The 25060-nt window shown below is 40.4% G+C and overlaps 1 protein-coding gene across 1 annotated transcript in view; it reads right to left on the bottom strand.

Moving 5' to 3' along the window:
- The window catches only part of SLIT3 (slit guidance ligand 3), an 835110-nt gene that overhangs the window by 156526 nt on the left and 653524 nt on the right, over positions 1 to 25060 (bottom strand). The window contains exons 9-10 of the mRNA XM_044659841.1: positions 15139 to 15280; positions 3727 to 3798 (exon numbers count right to left, since the gene is read on the bottom strand). Coding sequence (XP_044515776.1) covers positions 3727 to 3798; positions 15139 to 15280 — 214 coding nt within the window. The remainder of the gene's footprint in view (positions 1 to 3726; positions 3799 to 15138; positions 15281 to 25060) is intronic.

Raw genomic sequence — 25060 nt, 5'->3', positions numbered from 1 at the left:
CTTCTTTTCTTTAAAAGAAAGAAAATCAATTTTCTTTGCTTGAGTGTGAATTAGGAAAGAAGATAGTTAGGACCTCCAAGGGTCAGAGAGATGGAAAGAGGAACACAGTGAAGAAACAGCATTCTGAAAATAGCTTTCTTCAAATGGGAATGACTAAAGCTCTTTGGTTCTCTTAAATATGTACAGTTGGAGCCTGGGGTTGGAGTCCTGTTGGACATGCTTTCCTTTCCTTTTTTTTTAAACCATTAAAAGTACCGTAAAAATACAATTAATATAAAAAGATAGCACTAGCTTAATTTTCTAATGGCTACTAATAAATCTTTAAAACCCATAATATTTTTAAAGCTATCTTTTTATATTAATTTTTTTTTTTACATTTTAGGACAACCAGTTTTCTATCCCTCTCCTTCAGAGTCTCTAATTGGAAAGATACTGCACAGGTTCAAGCTTCTTAGCTACAGCCGTTCAGCTTATCCCTTTAGCCAGTGAGATCCTCACTAACAAATCCACAGATGTATTTGCAAACTCACCAGCTTAAATTGAGATTTTCTTTAGCTCCGTCTTTTCACAGAAGTGTCTTAGGAAGTGAATGCATCAGGATTATCCTAGCCCTTCCTCCCTGAAGCACTAGCCTTTGGTGTGATGGGCTAGCAAGTCATTATGGACTCATTAGACTGCCAAGAGGGGATGGATCTCCTGTTGTCTTTCTAATGCCTTTAGTTAGGATGGGCTGTTGCTGGATGACTCCTGGGATGCAAGTTTCCTCTCTATACTCAGCCTGAAAACTGGATATTTAAGTCCTATCATGGGAGTTCATATCAGACAAAAACATTCAGTAAACTCTAGGTAGTAGGACATCCTAGTGGGAGTAGACACATGATTTGAAGTAGTAATAGGGAATGAGACTGAGAAAAGCAAGAGTTCCAGGGTTATAGCATCAGAATTTTAGAGCTAGATGGAACTGTAGAGGTAATTTAGTCTAACTCCCTAAATCAATAATGTGCCAAGTACCAAGACAAGAACAAAACAGTTCATAACCTCAAGAAGCTTACATTCTACTGAATGTATAGATATGGATACTCAAGTCCAAAAGGATTAAATATTGCTCAGACGAGTTCCTAGGTTCTTCCATGTCCTTCTATTTCAAGAATAATCTGGCTATGTGAATAGACTTATTAGACTTTCTTCAGTTTCAAATGGGAAACAACACTGCCTTGTACTCTTCCCATAGCCCCAGCTTCCATTTCCTATATCTTTTCTCAGAAAATCTTACTTGGAGCTAGACTTGCCACTGGGAGTAGGAAGGTGAGATTTTATTTATCAAGAGGAATTCTTCTCAAGGACGAGGAACATGGTGCGCCAAGGTCATAGTATAGGTGAAGCTGATGTTTCCCCAGATAACGTACTGAAGAGTATTCATCAGATGTGTGCAAAAATCCTCAACTAGGAGTTCCTCTTGGTTTTAGTCTAGTCTACCCACTAAAATATCTGGGAGGGAAATAAGGATGAGAGAAACCACACTTGGAATGAACTTACTTATATCAGGAGACAGAATGAACTAAGTTCAAGTCTAGCCTGAGACACTTAATAGCTGTACGATCCTTAATCTCTATTTGCCTCAATTTCCTCAACTGCAAAATGGGAAAAATAAAAGCATCTACTTTACAGGGTTGTTGTGAGATGATATTTTACTGCATTTATCACAATGCTTGGCATATAGTAAGTGCTATATAAATGTTGGCTATCATCTGAGGACAAAACTTAATAATGCTGCTATTCCACTAGTAGTGTTTAATTATAAGAGAAACGAGATGGCAGACACTTAACCTCTTTAGTGATAGTTTCTCCTTATTCAGAAGAGATAAACAGATCATCATCTTTGAGCATAAGGACAAAACATGATTCAGTTTACATTTCTACCTGTTTATTTTCTGCCCCTGAGGGTTAGAGAGGAAACAAAAGGAGTAAAATGAATGAAAACACTATCTGGATCAGCTTCAAAAAAAAGACACACTTCTTGGGCAGAGGAAGGAGACTTTTTAGCAATCTGAATTACATGTAAACTCATTGCCTGATCGTCTTCACTGAGGCCTTCTGCACCCAAAGGGTCTCCCTCTAAGAGAGGAAATGACAGAATTTTCTACTTTCTAAGTCAGTGGGCTGTGACTGCACTGTTATTAGGCCCCCAGGATGAAGCCCATCATTAGTGTGAGATCTTACTGTTTCAGCCAGTAAGGTTCTGGACCAGCAGCTAGCCAGGACCTCAACATCATTGTTCAGTATTATGTCTCAGGTGGTAGAAACAGAGAAGTAGTACAACTGCTACCACCTGGAGGGATGACGGCAATGTGGGCAATGATGAATGGCTCGATAATGATAATATTATAAATAATAGGTGATATTTAGATAACATTTTAAGGTTAGCAAAATTATTTATACACAATGTTTCACGAGGTCCCTATGAGATTTAAGCCCTTGGGATAAATGTTACAGGAGTTATTCTTTCCATTTGATGGATGAGCAAACTGAGGCTCAGAGAGGCTTATGTGACTAGACATGCTAGTGATGCTTAGAGTGGTGATAAAATAGATTCATGATAGTAATAACAACAACAATAATAGTTGACATTTCTGTAACACTTTAGGGGTTTACAACAAGCCATTAGTGCATACACATACCCATATGCTTGTTATTGAGTCAGTTAAGTCATATCTAACACCTCATGACCCTATTTAGGGTTTTCTTGGCAAAGATACTAGAATTGTTTGCTATTTCCTTCTCTAGCTTATTTTGCAGATGAGGAAACTGAGGCAAACAGGGTTAAGTGACTTGTCCGGGTGTATCCCACAGCTAATAAGTGTCTGAGGCCAGATTTGAACTCACAAAGATGAGTCTTCCTGACTTCACAATCAGCACTCTATCTACTGTGCTGCTTATATACATGCACATACATACATATAAATATATACACATATTCCTACATATCTCTATCTACAACCCTATCCTATGCAAAGCACTTTCTTTATACATTATATCATCTTGCTATGCATGATACTTGTAAAAACCTCATAAGGCAGGTACTTCAAACATTCTTCTTTTTCTTTTACAGATCTGTTTAGACTTTTTTACAGGGCTGTTTAGACTTGCCTCTAGTTACACAGCTAGTCAGTGTCTGAGGTAGGAATTCTCCTGATTCTAGGTCCACCATGCTGTACCATCTGTCCCTCTAAGGAAAGTGGTGATGGTCATGGCAGTTTTATAGAGGTGTCTGTGATGATGGCACAGGCATCTCTGACATTCTTACTCTGGGTTTGCAAAATCAAATCTTAGTGGCTACTATAGGTAAACTTTTGGATAATGCAGGACTCCATGTCCCTCCCCCATTTCCCTGACACATACTTTTTGTTCTCCAAATAATCTAAGTCTGATCGGATAAGTTTTCAAGTTCCAACTTCAATCTAAAGGCTTTCACAATCAGCACTCCTCCTCCCAGCACACAATGCCCCCTTCTCCATCCACCCAAGCTTTTTTCATCTTCACGATGGCCAGGCCTGAACCCAAGCTAACAGAGGGCTACTCTTAGTCCTCCTATTCAGGCAGATTTCTGTCCCTGCAACACATCGCATCATCCACAAAATAAGCCATCTCCCAAGGCCAAAGATGGAAGCAGACAACAGGTCAGTATTCATTTCATTCCCTCATGAAAGTCCAGGTAGAGAAACTTACATCCTCTTTAGCTTCTTATATTGGGTGAAGGCTCCTGCGGGGATGGCTTTGATGGAGTTCTGTTCCAGGCGTCTGAAAAAAGAGACCAATCAATCAATCAACTAATTAATCAACAAATAAGTGTATTGAATACCTACTACAGGCATAGACTCAGCCCTAAGTGGGGGTGACTTAGGGGATACAGATGGAATCCTTAATCTCAAAAGAGTTTATAATCTAGATGGGAAGAGGAAATTAGCAAGTGTGAAACAATTATAGAAGAAAAATAAATTCAGAGTTTCATGACACACATGAAAATGTGTGGCATACACTGAACTCATAGGGATCTGTGAAGAGGCAGGCTAACAAGGACTAGAGCAATGAGGGAAGGCTTCATCAAGAAAGAGATGGGATAAACAGTGGACCTTTAAGGATGGGTAACATAGGAATAGTTAGTAGGGAAAGAGTATTTTTTTTATATTTTATTTTATTTTTTTGATTTGCATTTCTCTTTTTTTATGTTTTGAATATTTTCCCATAGTTATATATTTTGTGTTCCTTCCTTCTCCCCCAAGCCCCGCTAACCCCCTGCAGCCAATGCACAATTCCACTGGGTTTTACATGTATCATTGATCAACACCTAATTCCATATTATTGATAGTTGGACTAGAATTATTTAGTGTCTACATTCCAGTAATATCCCCATCAGCCCATGTGTTCAAGCAGTTATCTTTCTTCTGTGTTTTTCCTCCCACATTTCTTCCTCTTAATGTGGCTAGTTTTCTTTCTCATAACTCCCTCAGCCTTGCTCTGGATCCTTGCATTGCTGCTAGTAGAGAAGTCCATTATGTTCACTTGTACCACAGTGTATCTGTCTCTGTGTACAGCTTTCTCCTGGATCTGCTCCTTTTGGAAAGAGAGCATTTTAAGTAGGAAAACACTCTTTCTCTCTCTCAAACACACAAACATATACTACATATATGATAAGAATTATATAATTTTTTTGGTATGAACCCATGATTTTACTGTCACAGGAACTGCCCCAAACTGATTTAGCTCCTTACATATCTATCATCTCAGCAATTTTATGGTTGTATAGAGTTGTTCAGGGCTCTGACAATTTAAACAACTTCTCCAGGGTTACATGGCCTAGCCAAAATCAGAATTTGAACTCAAGCCTTTCTGCCAAAATTGCTAGGGCTCTAGTCAGCATTCTGAGCTGTTGTTAAAAACAAAATCAGGTTATCTGAAGCAAATTTTTGTTTGAGAAAAGAACGGAAAGGAGGAAATATCTGTCTTTAGGAAACTGACTTTGTTTCCTGTTTAGCAATGTTGCCACCTCAAGTTTTCCCTTCAACAAGGTCCTTGAAAATCCCAACAATTAATTGACATATTATTCTTTTTTAAAAAAAATTTTTAATTGAAAAAATTAAATTAATTAATTTAGACTATTTTTCCATGGTTCCATGATTCGTGTTCTTTTCCTCTCCTCCTCCCACCCCACTCCCGTAGCCAAAGAGCAATCCCCCTGGGTTTTACATGTATCATTGATCCAGATCTATTTCCATATTATTAATATTTGCATTAGGGTAATCGCTTAGAGTCTACATCCCCAATCATGACATACTACTCTCGACATTGATTGAATGAATTGTTATTGCTGAATGAATGAGTTGAATTGCCAGCCTTGTTGATTCTCTAAGGAGCAATGTATTGTCGGGGAGACTACTTGTCCTGATTCACACAGGAGTGGTCTAATAGCTCTGGCTCTGTTTGATAACTTCCATGACACTCTTAGTGCTAGATCTAAGGAAGGCTGCCTTTGGGACCAGGTCCTCTTCCTCCTAGGAGGCAGTGGGATTTAGTTCCAGCAAATAACTGCAATATCTTATACCAATACAGATTTCCAGAGAAGTCCAAGACACCAAGAAAAGGAATAAAAAGAGGAGACTTAGGACATGTCTCCTCACCAATAAACCACATTGCTGTTCTGTTTAAAAACAAAAAACAAAAAACAAAAAAAACCCCAAATAAACTGAAGACTATGCTGTAGGCAAAGTCACTGATTCATTGACTGATTTTGTTTACTCCTTTGTCTTGGCATTTGTCTAGACACAACCTAAATATCTCCTAAGCTTTATGTCTGATTTCCTGATTCTGTTTCTAATCTCCTGGGCTGATTTTCAGGGTTAAATTACTTTCTACCATGAACTGGGGAAGGAAATGGCAAACCATTCTGGTATCTCTGCCAAGAAAACTCCGAATGAGGTCACAAAGAGTCGGATACAAGTGAAACTACTCAAGAACAACAATAATCCAGAGCTCCTAAGGCTTGCTGCTCTGGCCCCTGATAGCTCTGGGAGTGGTATCTGGCTTGGCATCGGAGCTACCATCCAAGGTAGAAGTCACAGTCACACTTCCTTTGCCACCGCTGAACCCTCTGACCACAGGAAGGGCTAGAAACCCGGGACACGCAAGAGCTGCAGCTTTCTCAGGTGGGAAAGGGCTGCATAAAGGGAATCAAATGTGCCCATTTTCTCCATCTTGCCATCTCTTAAAGGCAGGCTGCTAGAAGAGCTAGGGAGGGAGCCTGCTTCCATTAGGGTTGATGGATGATGCCTTGGCCCAGACTAAGCACTGAGGATCCCATCCTAATCAATCTCACGTCTCATGAAGGTGCGAATCTTTTCATCACCTCCTCATTTGAAGCTTGTGTTCCCTAAATTCTCAGTGTGGGGGAGGGAAGGGAGGAGACACAAAATACGGAGGAGGGGAGCCGATGAGGATCGCACTTCCCAGTCTGCATATAAGCATCTTCCATTCCTGGCAGTGATGAGATCATTTGTCTCAAAGAGTAATCCCCACGGCGGAGTGGGGGAGACAGTTGTATTAATTTGTACCTCGGCTATCTCGTCTTCATTGGGGGAAGAGAGTATTTGTTACTCGGCCTGCTAATGGAGCAGTTTGCCAGCAATTTTCCCATTTCAAACAACATCTCAGTCGCTAATGCGTAATGGTTTGTCAGGCCTACCCATAACACAGACAAATCACTCTCGAGGCAAAAGAAAGGGGGAGAAAAAGGGAAAAAAAAGAAGGGCAGGCAAGAGGAACATCAGTACTGATAATTCTTAGCTGTCGGATGAATAGAGTCTACAAATGAGAACGCCACGGTCTATTAACAATGCCTTTGTGCTTTACTTGAGAGGTGTCAGAAAGTGTCCTTTGTTGTATCTGGAGCCTCCCATGGACTGAATGGATGAGGTGAAGCTGGAAGCCAGGCCTACCTCGAGTGGGCAGAGGGAACCTGCCTTGGGGGGCAACGGGGTCGTGTGGAGGTACAGAGCCAGGGTAGTAAAAAGGCAACACCTCTAGAGGGTGCAAAAGCGTGAGATTACTTCGCAGATGCAGTTCTCTAAGGATTGTGTCATTATTTTCTCGGGGTGGGGAGGCTGGGTAGGGCTCGCCCAGCCAGTGCTATTGCTCATTCATTCATTTGTGTCCGAGTCTTCATGACCCAAGGGCCATACTGTCTATGGGATTTTTTTTTTTTTTTTTTTTTTTTTGCAAAGATACTGGAGTGGTTTTCCATTTTCTTCTCTAGTGGATTAAGGTGATCAGAGCTTAAATGACTTGCCCAGGGTCATACAGCTAGTTAAGCGTTGGAGGCTGGATTTAGAGGTTATTTACTCCAGCCTCCTCATTTTGCAGATGAGGAAATGGATGTTGAGAAAGGGTAAGTTACTTGTTCATGGTTATACAGAAGGTCAATGGCAAGGCAGGATTTGAACCTAGGCCCCCTGATTTCAAATGGGATGATAGTTCCACGGTAGTTTTTGGCCTCTTGGTTTGGAGAGGCCTAATATTTTATGATTCTATGACACTCTACATGGGGAGAGAGGACTAATGAACACAAAAGCAGAGTAAACCAAGTACAAGACAGAAAATTCTAATTTTCTAGAACTTGGTCCTTGGAAATCAACTTGCTGATTTTACAGGTGAGGAAAATGAGGCCAGAGATGTGAACTCAGTTGGTTAGTGGCAGATCAGGGACAATCCCCTGAGTTTGGACTTCTAGCCCTAACTCTTCCCACTTCCATTCTTTCATCCCTTAATACTTCAGTACTAAAATGTGTGGAAACACACTATTAGTTCAGCAGAGATGGAATACAGAATTCAAGGCTTAGTTTCCAAAACCGAGCACCCAAACCTGAGCCAGCTAACCCTGAGAAAGAAGCACTTCTGTCTGCAATCAGTCCCATTCATACAAGCAAACCCTAAGGATTTGGTCTTGCTTTTCATACTCAGACCCACAGAAAGGAGACCATAGATGGTCAGCCTCTATGGTTTCAAGATATGGTCACGTCATTATGCCTACGAATCCCATGCTGACTGTCAATCACATCCTCCAGGGCTGGGGCCTTCCCTTTCCTTATAGAGCTAGGAGTCACTTTCACTGCTGGCCCCCAGAGAGACTGGGGCAGAATCCTTTGTGATTTGATATTTGTTCACAGGCTTTCTCTATCCTATGGACTCACCTTGTATTTTTTTCTTCAGGAAAAATGGCACCCTTGTCAATGGAGGGTCCTTTGATTAAGGTAATCTATCAGTCAATATGCATTAATTAATTATTATTATTATTGATTAAATAATAAATAATTAAAAATAAGAATAGTTATTATTGATTTGCTTTGTGCTAGGCACTGTACCAAGTACTTTCTATAAGAGGTAGCTTTTCAACCTGCCCATACCACATACTCCAGGGGGATCAGCCACCACAGACTGGGAAATGAACTAAAAGAAACATTCAACGAAGTAAAAATAGGTGGGGGAAGATGGAAGTATGAGGCTCTTTCTGGAAGGCAGATTTAGTGTGGGCTGTCACATTTAAGGCTATGTCTGAAGCAAACAGCTGTTTTGGGTCTTCTGTTAAATGGTGTTCATGACTTCCTTTTGCTGGCAAACATTCATCAGGCTACAAGTTGATTTAATAAAACTAGCGGGAAAACAAACAAACAAATCAAACAGGCGAGCATCTCTCCGCCTCGAAGATGAGAGCTTCAAAAGAGATTTTAAGCGTTTGTCCTCTGTATTGATCTATCCTGGCTCCTCCTGCATTCCCTTAATGAACTTTCAAGATGTAAACATATGACAAAGCACAAAGCATTTCTTTGCCATGGTTAAGTCAACATCATTCCCTAGCCCTCCAGCAAGGACATGTCTGTCTGAAGCTTTTCAAAAATTGCTGGTAAGCTTGCTTCCCTTGTCAGCCATTCAAACGAGGTTTGGAAGCTCATCTCATCTTCTCTGGCTGAGCTGCTTTGAGTGTTGGCCTTAATGGGAGTTTATAACACTCCTTTCTCCACCTGCAATTCTCTTGCTATTTCTAATTTAATTCAACATAATGCAATGCAATGCAATTTAGCAAGCTTTTATTAAATTCTTACTATGTGCCAGGTACCATGTTCCCTAACCTAAGACCCCTACCAGTCCAGGCTGAAGGATGGGCAATCAATCACCTTCCCAAAGGCGGCTAGGCTTAGCTCAAGAAAAGGCAGCATAGTATAATAGATAGGGCATTTTGGGTCAGGAACAGATGGGTTCAAATCTCCTCTCAGAAACTTACTAAGTGATTCTGGGCAACTCACTTAGCTCCTGGGCCTCTGCTTCCTAATCTATAAAATGGAAGCAACGGATTTCATAGCTTCTAAGGGTTTTTCTGGTTCTTGATCTATGATCTTATGAATATAGGTTATAGTATTCAGGGTCTCTGCTTACTTCTGTGGTGTGCTTTGCTTCTAATGAAGGCTTCTTCCAAGGTTAGTCCCCAGACATATGCCCCATTCCATTTTGGGGACAATTTAGTTCTGGCCACATTTATCTTTTCTCCTCAGCTTATGAGCTCCTGGTTACATTAATCACTCAAGTTTCTAGGTTTATTCAACATCAAAACTGTGGAATGTATGTATTTCTAACATTAACCAGGCTCTCAAATAGCTGTCTGTAGTGTACATAGCAATGTCTACAGAGAACAGAGGTCCAGAAACCAAACCAGATTTGTTTTTTTTCTTTGTATTTTCTCTCTCTCTCTCTCCCTCTCTCCCTCTCTCCCTCTGCCTCTGTCTCTGACCCCCCATATATATTATACAGTATACATATATATATTATACAATATACACATATATACACACACACAAACACACACACATATGTAAAAGCCTAGGGGCTAAAACACAGGGTATGTTTTTATATCCTAAAAACATACACATAGTCTAGTCTGGGATGGAAACTTAGACTAAATCATTCTAATTTTAGAAAATGGGCATGTTCTATAGATGTATAAATGTTAGGGTAGGAGTGTGGAGAGGGTCATTTTTATATAAAATCCTAGACTAATTCCCCTATCCCCAAGGTCATTCACTATTGTGTGTGTGTGTGTGTGTGTGTGTGTGTGTGTGTGTGTGTGTGTGTGTTGAGGAGGGGGGAAGGTAGGATGGATGGTCAATGAAATCTCTACACATAAACTTCTCAAGCCAGGTATTGGCTCAGAAAGCTAGAACCATTCATACAATCTTACAAAAAGCTAGAGTCACTCATACAAGTTTATTGAACCTGGGTAGTGAGGGCTACATCCTTTGGTCCATTTAACTGACTTTTTTCATCTCCAAATGTTTTTCCCTCTTGGGAATTCATAAGCCTCAATTCCTTCATTCTATATTTCCTACAGTTGGTGTGGCCTTTACTATTGAAGAAGATATTGGTCTTCCTCTTTTTGTGCATACAACGTGTGGGGGCAAAAAGTTAAGGTCTAGAGAGTAGAGAGTGGGAGGGGTTTCTGCCTCTGAGAACACCTCCTATGAGGTCCATTCAGGGCTATTATCTACAGGGAAGCTGAAATCAGCAATCCAGTTCTTCCTAGAAATACATATGGATAGAATGGAGTGATTTGAGGAGCGACAGAAAAGCCCACCTGTACAAAAAAACAAAAACAAAAACAAAAACAAAAACAAAAACTCTCCCTACTCAAGTCCTAGGATAAGGGTACTTGATCTTTTTATGTCCCAGACCCTTTTGGCAATCTGGTAAAAACTTATGGACCCTTTCTCAGAATAATGTTTTTAAATGTTTTAAGAAGCATAGATTTATAAAGGAAACCAATTATACAGAAATGCAATTAGCAAAATAAAAAAAAAAGATTTCACAGAACTCAGGTTAAGAATTCCTATGCTAAAGTATCTGATAATGATCATAAGAGATCCACTTCTTTTGATCAAAAATTGTTCTCATTCCTTTAACAAGGAAAGGTTAAGCAAGATTAATGCACAAAGACCTTCATATGATTTGATTTTCATCTCTTTCTCCTGATAGGAGGGGATAAGGCATCATGGGAACACTGCCATCACTTGAGACAACATGTGGGTTAGCTGTATTTTCTCTATTACCTTTCTAACTGATTCAGGATTATTACCCTTTACCCCCATGGTAAAGGAGTCTGATTACCACCTAACTCTCTTTCTGCCCAGAGCCCTGCAGACCCTAAAAACTGGACCTTCAGAAGGTAGACCAAAGAAACATTTGAATCTGCAATAGTTTCCAGAATCCATCTCTTTTGGAGTGAGATCCAGTTCAAAGAAAAGACCAGTGAAGGACATTGATAGGAGCTCATTTCCAAGAAAAATCTACAGTGAAACTCACTGTGTGTTCCATGAAAAGAGGAATGGTTAAAGGAACTGGCTCCAGAGAGAACTGAAAAATGCTTCAACTTCAATTAGTCTTTGAATGAACTAAGAGGCCCATTTCACTTGAAATACTTAGAAGTATAGGCCCAGTACCTGAGATGAATGAAGATGATTTAAGAGTTCTATAAAAGTGAAAAGAGAAGAGGCAGGAACCTGTGGTATTATAGCAGATATTCCCAGGGGAAAAATTAGAGAGGTTTCTATGTAGCCATTAAGAAGGGATACACCAGAGGCTGTGGACAGGTGGTGAGATATGGGACAGGTTTTCAAATTTTTCTCCTATGTCTTGTTTAGATGGAGAAAACTTCCCTGATTCCATTCTAGGGACTATGCTATTTCTTCCCCTTTCTCATCACCATCAACTCACCCTCTTCCCATCTTCTTCCATTTCACCTGCTTTCTACTCACTGTAGGGCAGCTCTTCTCTTTTCACCTATAGAGAACTCTTAAATCATCTTCATCTCAGACACTGGGCCTGTACACATATTTTGATAACAATTCAATGAATAAATCCTTAGTGACAGGCAATGCTATTCTTGTAAACAAGCTTTTATTTCCTTTTAAAAAAATACATCTTCCTCCCCAGCTCTCTAGTATTCCTTCCTGTGTCATCTTTCTCCACCCAACTCCCTGATCATGGAAAACACTTCTCCCCCTTCTCTATGCGCTTCCATTTCCCAGCTCGACATATAACAAAAAAAGAATTCGAGTAAGACGAAACAGGAGACCTAAAGTCCTAGGAAATCAATTCATTAGATGACTGGTTCCTAAATGATCAAGAGTTGAGTTGAGTTAGTTCCATTTTAGGTTATGTTATGATGCTAATCAGCTAGAAAAAAGTGAACTCTCATTCTTCTGTGCTTGCTGGGAGCTGTGCCTCATCCAAAATGAGACAAAGAGAGAAGAGCCAAAAACCATCAAGGCAGTGGCACGTGGAAAATGATTTAATCACACACCTATGCTCTGAGTGAATGAATGAAAGACTAGAGAACTGTTTTTCTCCTGGGAGTTGCTGAATCTCTGAAGCAGCAAGCAATTAATGAAGAAGGCAAAGTTTTTAAATGGATCCTTTATCCGAGAGGTTGTGGCTATGGTTTTTAGAAGAACCTGATGGCATCACAGGTTAAACTTGGCCTGTCTATTGAACTGGCCTTGGTGATGTTCCTCCATGCCAACAATCACTTGCATTAGCCCAGTTAGGAAAAAAAAAATCAAAGGTTGGGAAAGAAACAATGCCATTCTCATCTGCTTTTGACTGGAAAGAGAGTGAGGTTCAGACATTATTGCTGTTGTTATTAAGCACTAACCTATGATTTTATCAGTGCAGGGAATTCCTGGTGTGAAAACTCCCTTCATTGCCATAGGCTAGCAACATATTGTCAGTTTATGATCTCAGGGACCTCTTGGGGCACTGAGAGGCGGAGTGTATCTTTCAGAGCCACAAAGCTACTATGTGTAAGAGACAGGACTTGGACCCAGCTCTTCTTCACTCCAAAAGAATAGCTGGCTATCCATTATATTATACTATGTCTCTTGGAATAATTAATATTATCTTGCAATTGGATAAGAATTTAAGAGGCTACAAAATTCCTCCCCTGCTTAAAGAATTCATCTTTACAGAAAATCATCCATCTTCTGCTTAAATTCCTCCAGTGACTAAGAGCTTCCTATTTTCCAAGATAGTCGATTCAATTTTTATCTCTCTGAAAATTCAATGCCCAAATGATCTAGAAGGGTCTAACCAGTGCAGCATATTATGGGACTATTACTTCCCGTTTTCTGGACAATATAACAATCCAAATGAACTAGATATATTTTCAATTTTATCTCCCACAGGTCATAGCTAGACACGTAAGCTTGCTCCTCATGAAGGCCTAAGTCAGTAACAGCAGGAATCCGTATCAGGCAACGCGGGTGGGCAGGTCAATCAGGAGAAGTCATGGCACAATTTTTCAGAAAAATGATTCCTGGGTTGGAGGCTGATGGCTACGGCATGACTTTTCTCAGACTGGCCTCTTAAAACAGACTCTGTGGTTGCGGCACCAGGCCAAGGGAAGTAACATGGTTGCCAAAGTGAAATAATAAACAAATAGCCTAGGGAGAGCTGAATGAAGTGGGATGGAGAGAAGAGGGATGATCTATGGGGTTCTGAAAGGAGATAGGACTATAATAGGAATTCTATCCTGAACAACTAACTAATACCCAGATAGGAAAAAAATTCCTAGACCTGAATGGGTAAAAGCCACAAAGAAACAGATAGAGGGTATAGAAAAGAGGACTAAATAGGTAGAAAGAAGAAGCAGAGGGTGGTGGAAAGGGAGAGAAATGGGGGACTCAAAAATAAAGGGATGGGGGACTAAAGAGGGGTAGAGTAAGAGAAAAAGAGGAAGAAGAAAAAAGGGAAAGAACAAGAAAAACAAAGAGGTGGAGAAGGGAAAGGAAAGAAGGAAGAGAGAGAGAGAGAGGAATGAATAGAATTTTTCTAATTAAATAGAATACTATTTAAAGAAAGTGTCCTGGAGATATAACAATTTAAAAATCAACTTCCAAAGAAAACTCTGGAAGTACAGGGAACCAGCAGAATGGGTTAGTATGGATGGCCTATGACAGTTAGAATTAGAAGTGAATATAATGGATGGTTAGGAACTTTGTTGAGAGAGAAAACTAAGGGAGGTGGGGCAGGGATTTAGATTATGGGGATTTGCTGAAGGAAGGAGGGAAACTTATTATGGACAGCAATAGGAATTGGGAATGTTCTGGAAAAGGTACCAGATAAAAGGTTCCACACTGTCACGGGTTATCCTATAGGAGGGAGAGAAGAGGAAGTAAACTGCCTTCTTTGGTAGGGTGTGCAGAGGTAAGAAAGTTTTCAAGAGAAAAAAGAAGTAGTTTAAAGTTTGAGCTACATCAGTAAAAGAGGAAGAAGGAAATAAAGATGAAGTCTGAGGCCTCATGGGTGATCTTATGGGATTGAGGAAGCTGAGGAAGAGGAGGAAAAGATTAATAACTAGAGATAAACCAATGATTACCAGCCCCTCTAGGGAAAGCTGGAAAGGGGATGGCTGGGATTCAAAGGCTTCAGGCTGGAGGATGTTCATGCAGGGTTTCTAAAGGAATTGTCAAACCTGGCTTTTGACAGAACTATCTGAGGGCAAAGTTAGGAAATGAAGAACTCATTGTTAAAAAGGTGAGGAATGTCTAACAATGATTTTGTGATTGATACTGACAACGCACTCAGTCCAAAGTTACTCAGTGGGAAGTTTTTATGATATGAGGAGAATGTGCCAAAGTCACAGTGGCAGAGATATTTGTTTCACAGGAAACTTGAAAACAGGCATATGAACATAAAAACACATTTGAGTCCGTGTGTACATAAGTTCATATTTATAGGAATGTGAACTTTTAGAAATGTCTTTACTTCAATGTCAATAATGGCAGAGGTTAAAAGTCTTAATTCAAATGAAATCGGCAATGGCTCAATCCTCCCCTCCTCCATAAGGGAGATGGTGGCAGTGAATAGGCAATAAACCCCATTAATGAGAAATAGCAGAGTTGATGGCAAAAAGATCCCCCACTGGCCCAATCTATCAGCTGTTAACAGCCCCAATCTCTTGATGGCTCACAGAGAGAGCCCAGTGGAAGTTTGGCTGTGGAAGAGATGATCAGGGCCTGAGCAGCCATGAACACAGGAACTTACATTTCCACGATGCCCTCTGGCAGGTTGGTTGGGATTTCTGTCAAGCCTTTTCCTCGACAATCCACGATATTGTTGCTACAGGTACATGTGGATGGGCAAGCAATTGAATTGACGCTGCAGGATGGAGGCTCAGAGTGGGGGCCTGTAGGGTCAAAAAATGAAAATCAAATCAACAAGAGTCTGGGTCTTCTGTTCCTCACCCAGAGCTTCCCATCAAGGTGGCAATGGTCCGGATAACTTGGGCTCCAAAGAAGAACTGGGCAGTGAATTATCTGAATAATTGTTGCCAATTTTCCGCTTCAAAGAACCTACAGAGTCACAGCTGCCACAGACTCTATATTCAGCAAGTGGGAAACATTCTCGAGTTTGGCCCTGACCCCAGCCCCAATCCATAGTGTTCCTTCTGCTTTGTTACCCCATTATCCTTCTGTTTCAGAGGAAAAGGGGGGCCTTGGGGTTAAACTAGAATTAAAAGTTGTCAGTGGAATCTAAAGCCAACATAATGAGACAGTGTTCATAGATTGCCAAACATCTGGAGGACCAGCAAAGAACTCAAAATATCTTAATCAGTTAGTCTTTATGAGGCCAAACCACTATATAATTAGAAATATTTGGATGGTGGGCTAGGTTTTCCAGTTTTCATTTGGATATTTGGTGCTAGATGTAGAAACAATTGAAGTCTAAATGAATGTCAAGATTATATTCTAAGCAGAAAGGTGCTGAGGCTGCTTTTTATGGCAAGAAGTCCCAGTGCTAAATTACCCATACTCTAGTAGGGGATTGGAAGAAAAAAACATTATTTTTCATAATTTTCCCTTTACTGTGCTTTAGCCATAGTTTAAGATAAACTGGACCCCTCATCATCTTCTGAAAGTAGTCCACACTTTTTCACTGCTAGTCCTTTACATATATTACTCTTTAACTCTGAAATGCCTTCCCTCTCTAATCCCCAGTAATTAATGACATTATACCCTTCCTTTAAGAATTTATTTAAAGGCTACCTTCTCCATGAAGGATCCCTTGGATCCTTGACTGGAATTAATTTCATTCTTATATGATTGCTTACTTCTCCCCTTATGTATTTATTTATCAAATTCTAATTTATATTATATTTATCAATTGTGATGTCTCTCCCCTACCGGATTTCAGGATTCTTGAGGGCAGGGGCTAAGATTGGTTTAATTTTTGTCTAGATGTCTTCCAGTCCTGAATATATTTTATAGTTGCTGATGGAAGACTGATTAACTATGTAAATAAATGAAACATAGATGCCTTTCCCACCTGTTCTGACTCAGCTGTCAATAAAGAGATCCTCAGTGACATGAAAGGCATTTGGGAGTTTCTTAGAATTTAGGTATCCCTTAAGATACTTTAAGAGCAAAAAAGAAAATAAAACCCATCAAATGCTGTAACTACAAACACTGAAGCCATCCCTCTGCTTTGTGGGTTTTGGTAGATGTCAAGTTTAGAACTAAAGCCAAGTGATAAAACCCCTCAAAAAGGACATCCAAAAAGCTTATTTATGAAGCCAAATCTGGAAAATGTTGAAAGCCCTTGAACAAACTCAACACAGAGCAGATAACAATTTTAATCCTTCTCTATTCCAACCATCAAATCCTTGTCCAAAAAGGTCTTTTAGGAGTTTTCAAGACATTCTTTTTTGTCTTCTTATTGAATTTCTTAACGTGAGCTAAAAATCTCAAAAATGTAGTCAGTTTTCCAGTAATAAACTGCCTGTGAACTAGGGAATTTATGGCCTCCAAAGCAAACCAGACCAAAATCTGCTCTTCTCATCTCTGATCCCCCAACAGGGCCTCACTCCACTCCAGCCACATTCAGCCCCAGATGGTTTAGTTCAATTTCTTTCCAGCTTCTACCTTGCTGAAGGAAAGCTCGAATGCAGGGAAGAAAAAAACCTAGTCCAAATCCAAAGACCTCATATTGACAATTTCACAATCTAGAACCTGTGGCTAGAACCTCTCGAGCTGCAGATTAAATAGGAAATATGGGAAATTTCTTCAAGGAAAGAATGTGTGTGTGTGTGTGTGTGTGTGTGTGTGTGTGTGTGTGTGTCACACACACATACACACCCATATATATGGATTCTGTTCACCAGAAAGACTTAGAAACTTTGAGAGAGTCATAGCTGCAGCTGGTTTGGAGCAGAGAGCCAAAGTACCCTATGGCAGATCCTCTCTTGGACTCTAAAGAAGAAACCTTTTACTATCCACGTTGAAATCTCCCCATGCTAGAGTGTGTTCACTCTACAGGTGCTTGGACTGATGTCTGAAGCTTAATAATGAAATGCTTAATAAGACAGCAGGAGCCCTGTCCCAGCAAATGCCAGCAGCAATTAGCATACATACCCTGGGGCAAAGTGTAATAATCATTACTCAATCGCAGACTCTGATATCACCAACCTCATAGACATACAAACCATACATCTCTCTCCCACCAATATTAATTAACTTCTATGTTTGCTGAGGAATTTTCGCCCACAAGGATGAGGACTTCAAAGTCATATAAAAACTCATTTTACTGACCATCAGCAAAGTGTCTGATAAGAAAAAGGAGACTCAGTTGGACTGAAGAAATGATAAGGGGTTATAAGAAGCAGAAATCAAGAGAGATGGAAGAGAAATCAGACTTATTTCCAAGTGGGGGCAGTTTACCAGTTTTTGAAAGACTCCCCCACAGAAGGTGAGGTGGGCACTTAATATAGTTACTTTTCTTACTTCTTGGAAGTACTCTCTCCTTCAACCACTTGGAAATTTTTAAAAGATGTATTAGTGGTGAATAGCTTCCATCTTATCAGCTTGCATCAGAGAGATGCACTGTTCCTGGGCACAAATGTCAGGATTTTGAAATGCAGATGCCTCTACCCAACAGAAACTGCCAGTGACTGGCCTTCTACATCAAGGAGTGAATTCTCTTGACAAAGGCAAAGGAGAATTGCAGCAAAACCCACACCTCCTGTTTGAGAAATGTCATGAATTCCATGGAGAATTGGTGCCTGTGCACTTGAATTTCCATCAGTTCAAACGGATTGAAGGCGATGGTCATCTTTCTTTTGATCTGTCAATATTATTTGGATAGGATGTGTCAGAAAATGGGGGAATGAGAGACAATGTGTGCTCAGGCTGATATTGGAGGCAGGAGATATTGAAAAGGACATTAAAAAAAAGCTATCCTTCCAACTTTAGCCCTGTAGCTAATTCTCTGCAAAGTAAAATCGAGTTGGTACTGAATCCTCTCTTGGGGGTAGTTGTGATTTTCCCACAGAGCCCAGTGGCTTTGTGTATATGAAATGTGGTACATTCCATGTTTCAAGTAGCAGTGTAAATATGAAGGAGGGGGAAAAACCCATTGATAATCCACTGATTTTGCTCCTACCTGCATTTAACATTAAAAAAAGGATTAAAAAATAGTTTTTCTTAATATCCTAGACTGCTGTTAATTTGGCATTTGAATGCAGTAAAGCAATTATTTACTTTCTTTAATAGTGAACTTAAGGGTTAAGCTGAAGATTGAAAATTCAACCATTTACCCAGAAAATATTCTGCCCCACTCAGTACTACAGGCACTGGACTTGCTTCTTGACAAAGCTTTTGCATTTGGGAACCACTGTAAATTCATGGTCACAGAATCATAAATGGCATGGTGGAAAGGGACTTCAGAGGGTATTCATTCCAATCCAACCCTAAGTATTTGGGTTGATTATCACTGACAACATGCCAGGTAAGTGGTATTCCTACCTCTACTTGAAGACTTCCAGTCATGGAGAACTCTCAGTTTCCCTAGATTACTCTTTTTATTTTTTGACAACAATAACTGTTAAGAGATTCTGTACTTTTATTGATGTGAAATGTACTTTCCTGTAACTTCTACCCATTGGTTCAAATTCTGCCCTCTGAAGTCAAGCAAGATTAATTTAATCTCTCTTCTAAATGACAGTTCTTCAAATATTTAAAGGATGGCTATTATCTCTACTCCTGTCTCTCCTTTACTCTGCTCCAGGTTAAATACACCCAACTCCTTTAACTGGTCCTTGGATGGTTTGATTTTGAGTTCCATTACCATTTCTGTCTCCTTTGTCTTTGTATTACACAGCTTTTCACTTTTTCCTCCTAAAGTATGATGTCCATCTCTGAATGTGCTATTCGAGGCATGGTCTGACCAAGATCCAGCAGAGGAGTGCTGTCATTTCCTTTACTCTGAAAACTCTACTTCTATTTTTACATTGTTAAGATCCCTCTAGCTTTTTTTGGCTGCCATATCACCCTGCTGACTCATACTAAGTTTATAGCCAATTAAAACGCTCCAGTCTTTTTTTTTCCACCTAATATGCTTTCTAGCCATGTCTCCATTTTATTTGTACAGTTGATTCTTTTGACCCAAGCGTAGGTTTTTACATTTATCCCTATTAGATTTCATCTTGTCAGCTTCAGCCCACTGTTACAGCCTGCTGAAATTTTTTCTAGGTCATAATTCTGTCATCCAGTGTATTAGGTTATCCCTCCCAGCTTTGTATTTGTGTTCTGTAATATGACAAAGTGCAAATACAAGTCTGAGCTCTGAGTCATCGGCAAATTTCATCCACACACCATCTCTGCCTTCATCTAAATCACTGGTAGATTTGAAGAGACCTTTCCCATTTGTTTTAAGCCTCAGGCAAACTGACTCCTTTGGGATCCCAGGAGCATGTTTCAAATGGATGGTTGCTTCAGTTCTCAGAGGTATACTATAGATACTGCAGCTCTTCAGGATGACCCTGAAGCCACTTGGCTCATTCAAGTGAAGGGTATTCCAATTCATGGTAAGATAGGAGCTCAATCCCCAGAAATGAGAGAGGGTTCTCCCCTTGTACATCTTCCCTTGAAGCTTCCCTGAGCATGGTATAATAGAAAATCAATAGACCCAGAGTCAGGAAATTTGAGTTCGAATCTTAGCACTACCACTATTTTCCTTATCTGGAAAATAGGGGGCAAATGTTTGCTACCTAATACGTGGAAAAATAGGTTGCAAACCTTCAAGCATTATTTAAACACGGTCTATTATTGTTATTAATAATAAAGATGAAATAAGACAATTATGCAAAGTGCTTTATAGTCAAAAAATTGTTATGTAGATGTGAGCAGAATGGGTTTGGAGAAATGAATACCACTGGTTAGCCAGGTGCTATGGTTTATGGGTTGGGCTCAGGTGCTGACACGGCATGGGGGTGGGGTGTCTGGAGGCTGGGGAAACTGTTTGCAGAGCTCTGTGGAGCTCCCTCTGGGACTGCCCCCCAACCCCCACCCCCACCTTCTGTGGTGAGGCTGGAGGTTCAAGTAACCTGTCGATTTTTAACCTGCATCTCAACATCTTGGGGCCTGCCTATGGGTGGCTGGAGGGAGAGAGAAAACTTCTGAGGAGGACAAAGGAGAACTCTGTGATTCCCTTCCAGGTGGTGACCCACCCTAGAGCTATACAGTGAAGGGAAGTAGAAGATCTGCCTTCCTCCCAGACTTGTAGCAGAGCCGCAGGGCAGAATCAGCATCAAAGCTCAGGAGCAAACTCTTTTATCCAGAGAGAAAAAAGAGATTCCCACACTCCTTTGGAGGAAAAGGGCAATGCAGAAGGAATGAGCTGCCTGGTAAGCCCATTCCACATGTGTATATTCTCCATCATCTTTCATTAATCCACAGTATCCATGTATGAACTAGCTTTGTAGGGCTCTTTCCCCCCATCTCCCCTCACCCCAGAGCTGCCCTCAATGAGAACTACAACTAACAGACACGGTTAGCGTTGAGAGCCCTTATGATCTTTCTAAAGACTTCCTTTTGTACATCTCTGTGTGTCTATGAGTATCTATTCTTCAGTTCTTCATTTTTTAATGAGCACCTAAGTTATCCAGCCATGAAAGCTCTTCCCTGGGACTTAAACGCTGCCCTCTGCGCACTTCTAGAACCCTCTGGCCATCCCCATCCAATTATTAGGGGGACAGTGTCAGGACATTCATAGAGTACTTGTCATCTTGCCATGGGCTAAGTCCTCTAGCACCTCTGGATGCTTTCCCTAAGTTCTATAGTCTTAATATTAAAACATAGAGAAGAGTGGGGTGAAACCTTCTTTCTCCCTGGCAGCGGCTATGCCTGTCCTGGCCTCCTGCTTAAACTCTCTAATAGCCCTGGCACGCTACCCTGAAAACAGAGAACAGTTCAGGGAGAAGAGGCAGCTGGGGTTTTCCATGGGAACTGCTACTCCTGATAATCAGAGGGAATTGCTCCCAGGCCAAATGAACATTTGAATTGGGGAAAGATGACGGGGGATGGTTTCCAGATCAGACCTCTCAATTTGGAAAGTCATCACTGGCATCTCAGTAGGTAGCACCTCTGGTATGCTAACTTCATGTCCCTGCTATATTTTTCTCCACTTTGGCAATGAAGTAGACCCAGCTGTGGGCTGGGAAATTGCCCCTTGCTAGGCTTCCACCTCATTTTCCACCTTGATGAGAGAGAAAAAGAGTGAAAGAGAGAGCGAGAGAGAGAGAGAGAGAGAGAGAGAGAGAGAGAGAGAGAGACAGAGACAGAGAGAGAGAGAGAGACAGAGACAGAGAGAGAGAGAGAGAGAGAGAGAGACAGAGAGAGACAGAGACAGAGACAGAGAGAGAGAGAGACAGAGACAGAGAGAGAGCGCGCCTTGAATCAAGCTGAGGAGCAATATAGTAGCTGGTTTATTAGGGATAGGTATTTAAATCCCGAAGTATCAGAGGCAAAAGAGACCTTGGACCAAAGGTGGGCAAACTACAGCCCTCAGGCCAGATGTGAAATGTTCTATCTGCCCCACAACATTATTCCTAATCTGACGAATACAATGAGTAGGATATAATACAATGAAACTTCAAAAGGGTTGCCTTAGAAACAGACTGACAGATGAATATTTCCTTTCCTTTGGTCCCCTCTTTTGCCCATCACTGCTTTAGACCATAGAATGTTAGGCTATAGGAGATAGAATGGAAGAGCCAAAGGGACCTTTAGAGAATACCTTGTTATGATATCGTGAGGTGGTTGATGGAATAGTGTTCTGGACCTGGAGTAAGTTACATCTGTGTTTGAATATTACCTCTGACACTAACTAATTCTGTGATCTGTACAAGTCACTGAACTTCTTTCTGCCTCAGTTTACACATTTGTAAAATGGAGATATTAATAGCAACTACCTCACAAGATTATTGTGAGGATCAAATTGTGTGTGTGAGTGTATTTTGTAGAGTGCTTTTTGAACCTTAAAGTACTAAATACATGTAATATATTCATTTTATATAGTAGGAAAATAAAGACTATAGAAATGAATTGCCCCAAAGAGTTGGGGGTAGGCATGGTCATTTCAAATGGACTTCAGTGGGCATAAGCACTTATATCCAGAGTCACACGTAACTCCTTGTCTGGCTTTTTTTTTTTTTTTAATAGAACTGACTGTCCAACTAGAAAGGTGACCTCAGAGATGATTCATCTCAATCCTTTCACATCAAAGAGGAGGAAATTAAGAGCTACAGATGTGGTTAAATGATATGTGAGTTTGTATAATTAGTTAGTGGCTAAGCTGGGACCACAACCCAAATCTCTTGGTTCCTAGAAAACTTTCTGAGTCTGAGTTTATAGATGGCACAGTGGACAATAAATACCCCAAACTGGTCTTTGCTTTAGGATTGAAAATGTCCTTGGCATCCCAAAGAACAGGAGAAAAAGGCACCAAATAGTCTAGACATTGGCTGGGTATCTAAGCTCAGTGTGACTCAGGGTTATAGAATTATTCAGTGTTAGAGCTGGAAAGGACTTTGGATATCATCTAATGGTCCCATCTTCTCGCTTTGCAGATGAGGATGACCGAACCCTTTTGTTGCATTATAACTCATTTTCTTTATTTCCTTGTTTTCAAAACTCATACTGCAGTGTTCCCAGAGTGGAGAAATCTATAGGACCCATGCGTGTACAGAAATAAATTAATTCCTGTTTTCAAATTAAGCATCCCCATTGGCCTCTGGCCTTTGAAAAGCTGACAACGGATTGCAATGACAATGGCGCAGGAGCAATTATGGAAAGAATATAAATGAATATGATTTAAATGCCAGAGGCATTATAAGTTTGGAAATGGCTAAATAAACCTAATAATCTCTTTCTTGTGATGCCCAATTATAGCGCATTAATTAAAATCTACCAAAGAGGCTGTGCCTAGTCAAGGTTCACCTTCTTAATTCTTTTTAGCCTCAGCATCTTGTCTCTGGGGAAAAAAATAGACTAAAACACCCACAAGGACATTGCTTATTCTATTTTTGTCAATCAATTAATCAATCAACAAGTACTTACTGAGTGCCTAGTCTCTACTAGGTCCTGTGCTAGAGGAATGTAAAAAAATTATATATTTTCAAAATCTTTTTTCATAAGGAATTTAGATTGTGACATAAGAGAGGACAACTACATATAAAAAAAGAAAATTTAAAAAATGTAAATTTAAATGTAGATTTTTAATAAGTGCCAAAGGTGATTCCAGTCTCATAGATTTAGAGCCAGAAGCAACCTTAGGTCATCTATCTCAACCTCCTAATTTTACCTATGAGTAAATTTCACCCACCTCCCTCCTAAGACAAATGACTTTTTCAAGGCAATCTAGCAAATCTGCAATTTGAACTCAGACTATTTGACTAAAAATTCAATATTCTTTCCACTGCTTTCTAGAGAAGGGAAAGAATGTGGAATTTTAGAGCTACAAGGGATAGAGATAATTTAGTTCAATCTTCTCATTTATATATAAGGAAACAGTGTTGTTGAGGGTAGAAATGTCCTAAGTAGACTCTGGCAGAGAACTCAGAAGTCTTGACCTTAGATTTTTAAACTAGGACTGTTAGAAAAAAAGAGAGGGACTCTACTGGAACACAGTACTCTGGAAACCTAACACATGGGCCCCTATTTATTCTCTTTGGGTAGGTTTGTACCAAAATCAATTGGTAAAGAGCAGTGATTCCCAAAGTGGGTGTCACCACCCCCTGGTGGGTGCTGCAGCGATTCAGGGGAGCGGTGATGGCCACAGGTGCATTTATCTTTCCTATTAATTGCTATTAAAATAAAAAAAAATTAATTTCCAGGGGGCTAAGTAATATTTTTTCTGGAAAGGGGGCGGTAGGTCAAAAAAGTTTGGGAACCACTGGATAGAGTGAAGGAAGGATTTGTAGGTCAAATAACATTGGAGTTAGTCATCGAGGCATTGTCTACTTCCATGGACCTTTGAAAGAAGACCCTTCTCAATGGCAGAATTTTGGTGTCTCCTTCCAAGGGACAGAATAGATTAATTTAATGACCTTCTGAGGGTTCTTCCAGGCCTAGAGGTTTTAAATTTCATCTTTAACCACGAAAAATTAGCAAGGAATTTCCTTTAAGTTTATCTGAAGGGAGCCAAACATGGGGGAAGAGGGGAGGGAGGGAACACCTGGGCAACTGCAAAAACTCCTTTAAAAAGGGAAAAATCTGAGACAACCTTTCCACAAACCCCCAAGCACCTCCCTTGAGTACCTAAAATAAGAGCCTTTAAATGGAAGGGTGCACTTGACAGGGGAACTGGAATTTAACTCAAGTGCTCTGCTAGCAAATTTCTAGGTTGACTAGAGAGATAAGAAACTCACTTTCTGGGCTTCTGAGGAGAAGAGGTCAGTCACCAACCAGACTATTGGATTGAATTCAAAGAGATAACAAGAACACAGAGAGGGGAGGGCCCTGGCAGACTGAGCAAGATAAAGCTTTCTCCCTATCTACTGAGTAATGTGTGAGGTGAATTTCTCATTACCATGTAAGGACTCAGGGTGGTTTATTGTGCTGTAGTGAGGAGGGTTCCAGGGACAGAACTACACTCCTGGGATGGCTTAATTGACTCTCTCAGCTCCCATCCT

Source organism: Gracilinanus agilis, chromosome 2 (assembly GCF_016433145.1).
Source record: "Gracilinanus agilis isolate LMUSP501 chromosome 2, AgileGrace, whole genome shotgun sequence".
NCBI classification, from domain to species: Eukaryota; Metazoa; Chordata; class Mammalia; order Didelphimorphia; family Didelphidae; genus Gracilinanus; species Gracilinanus agilis.
This window is presented reverse-complemented; position numbering and strand designations above follow the sequence as displayed.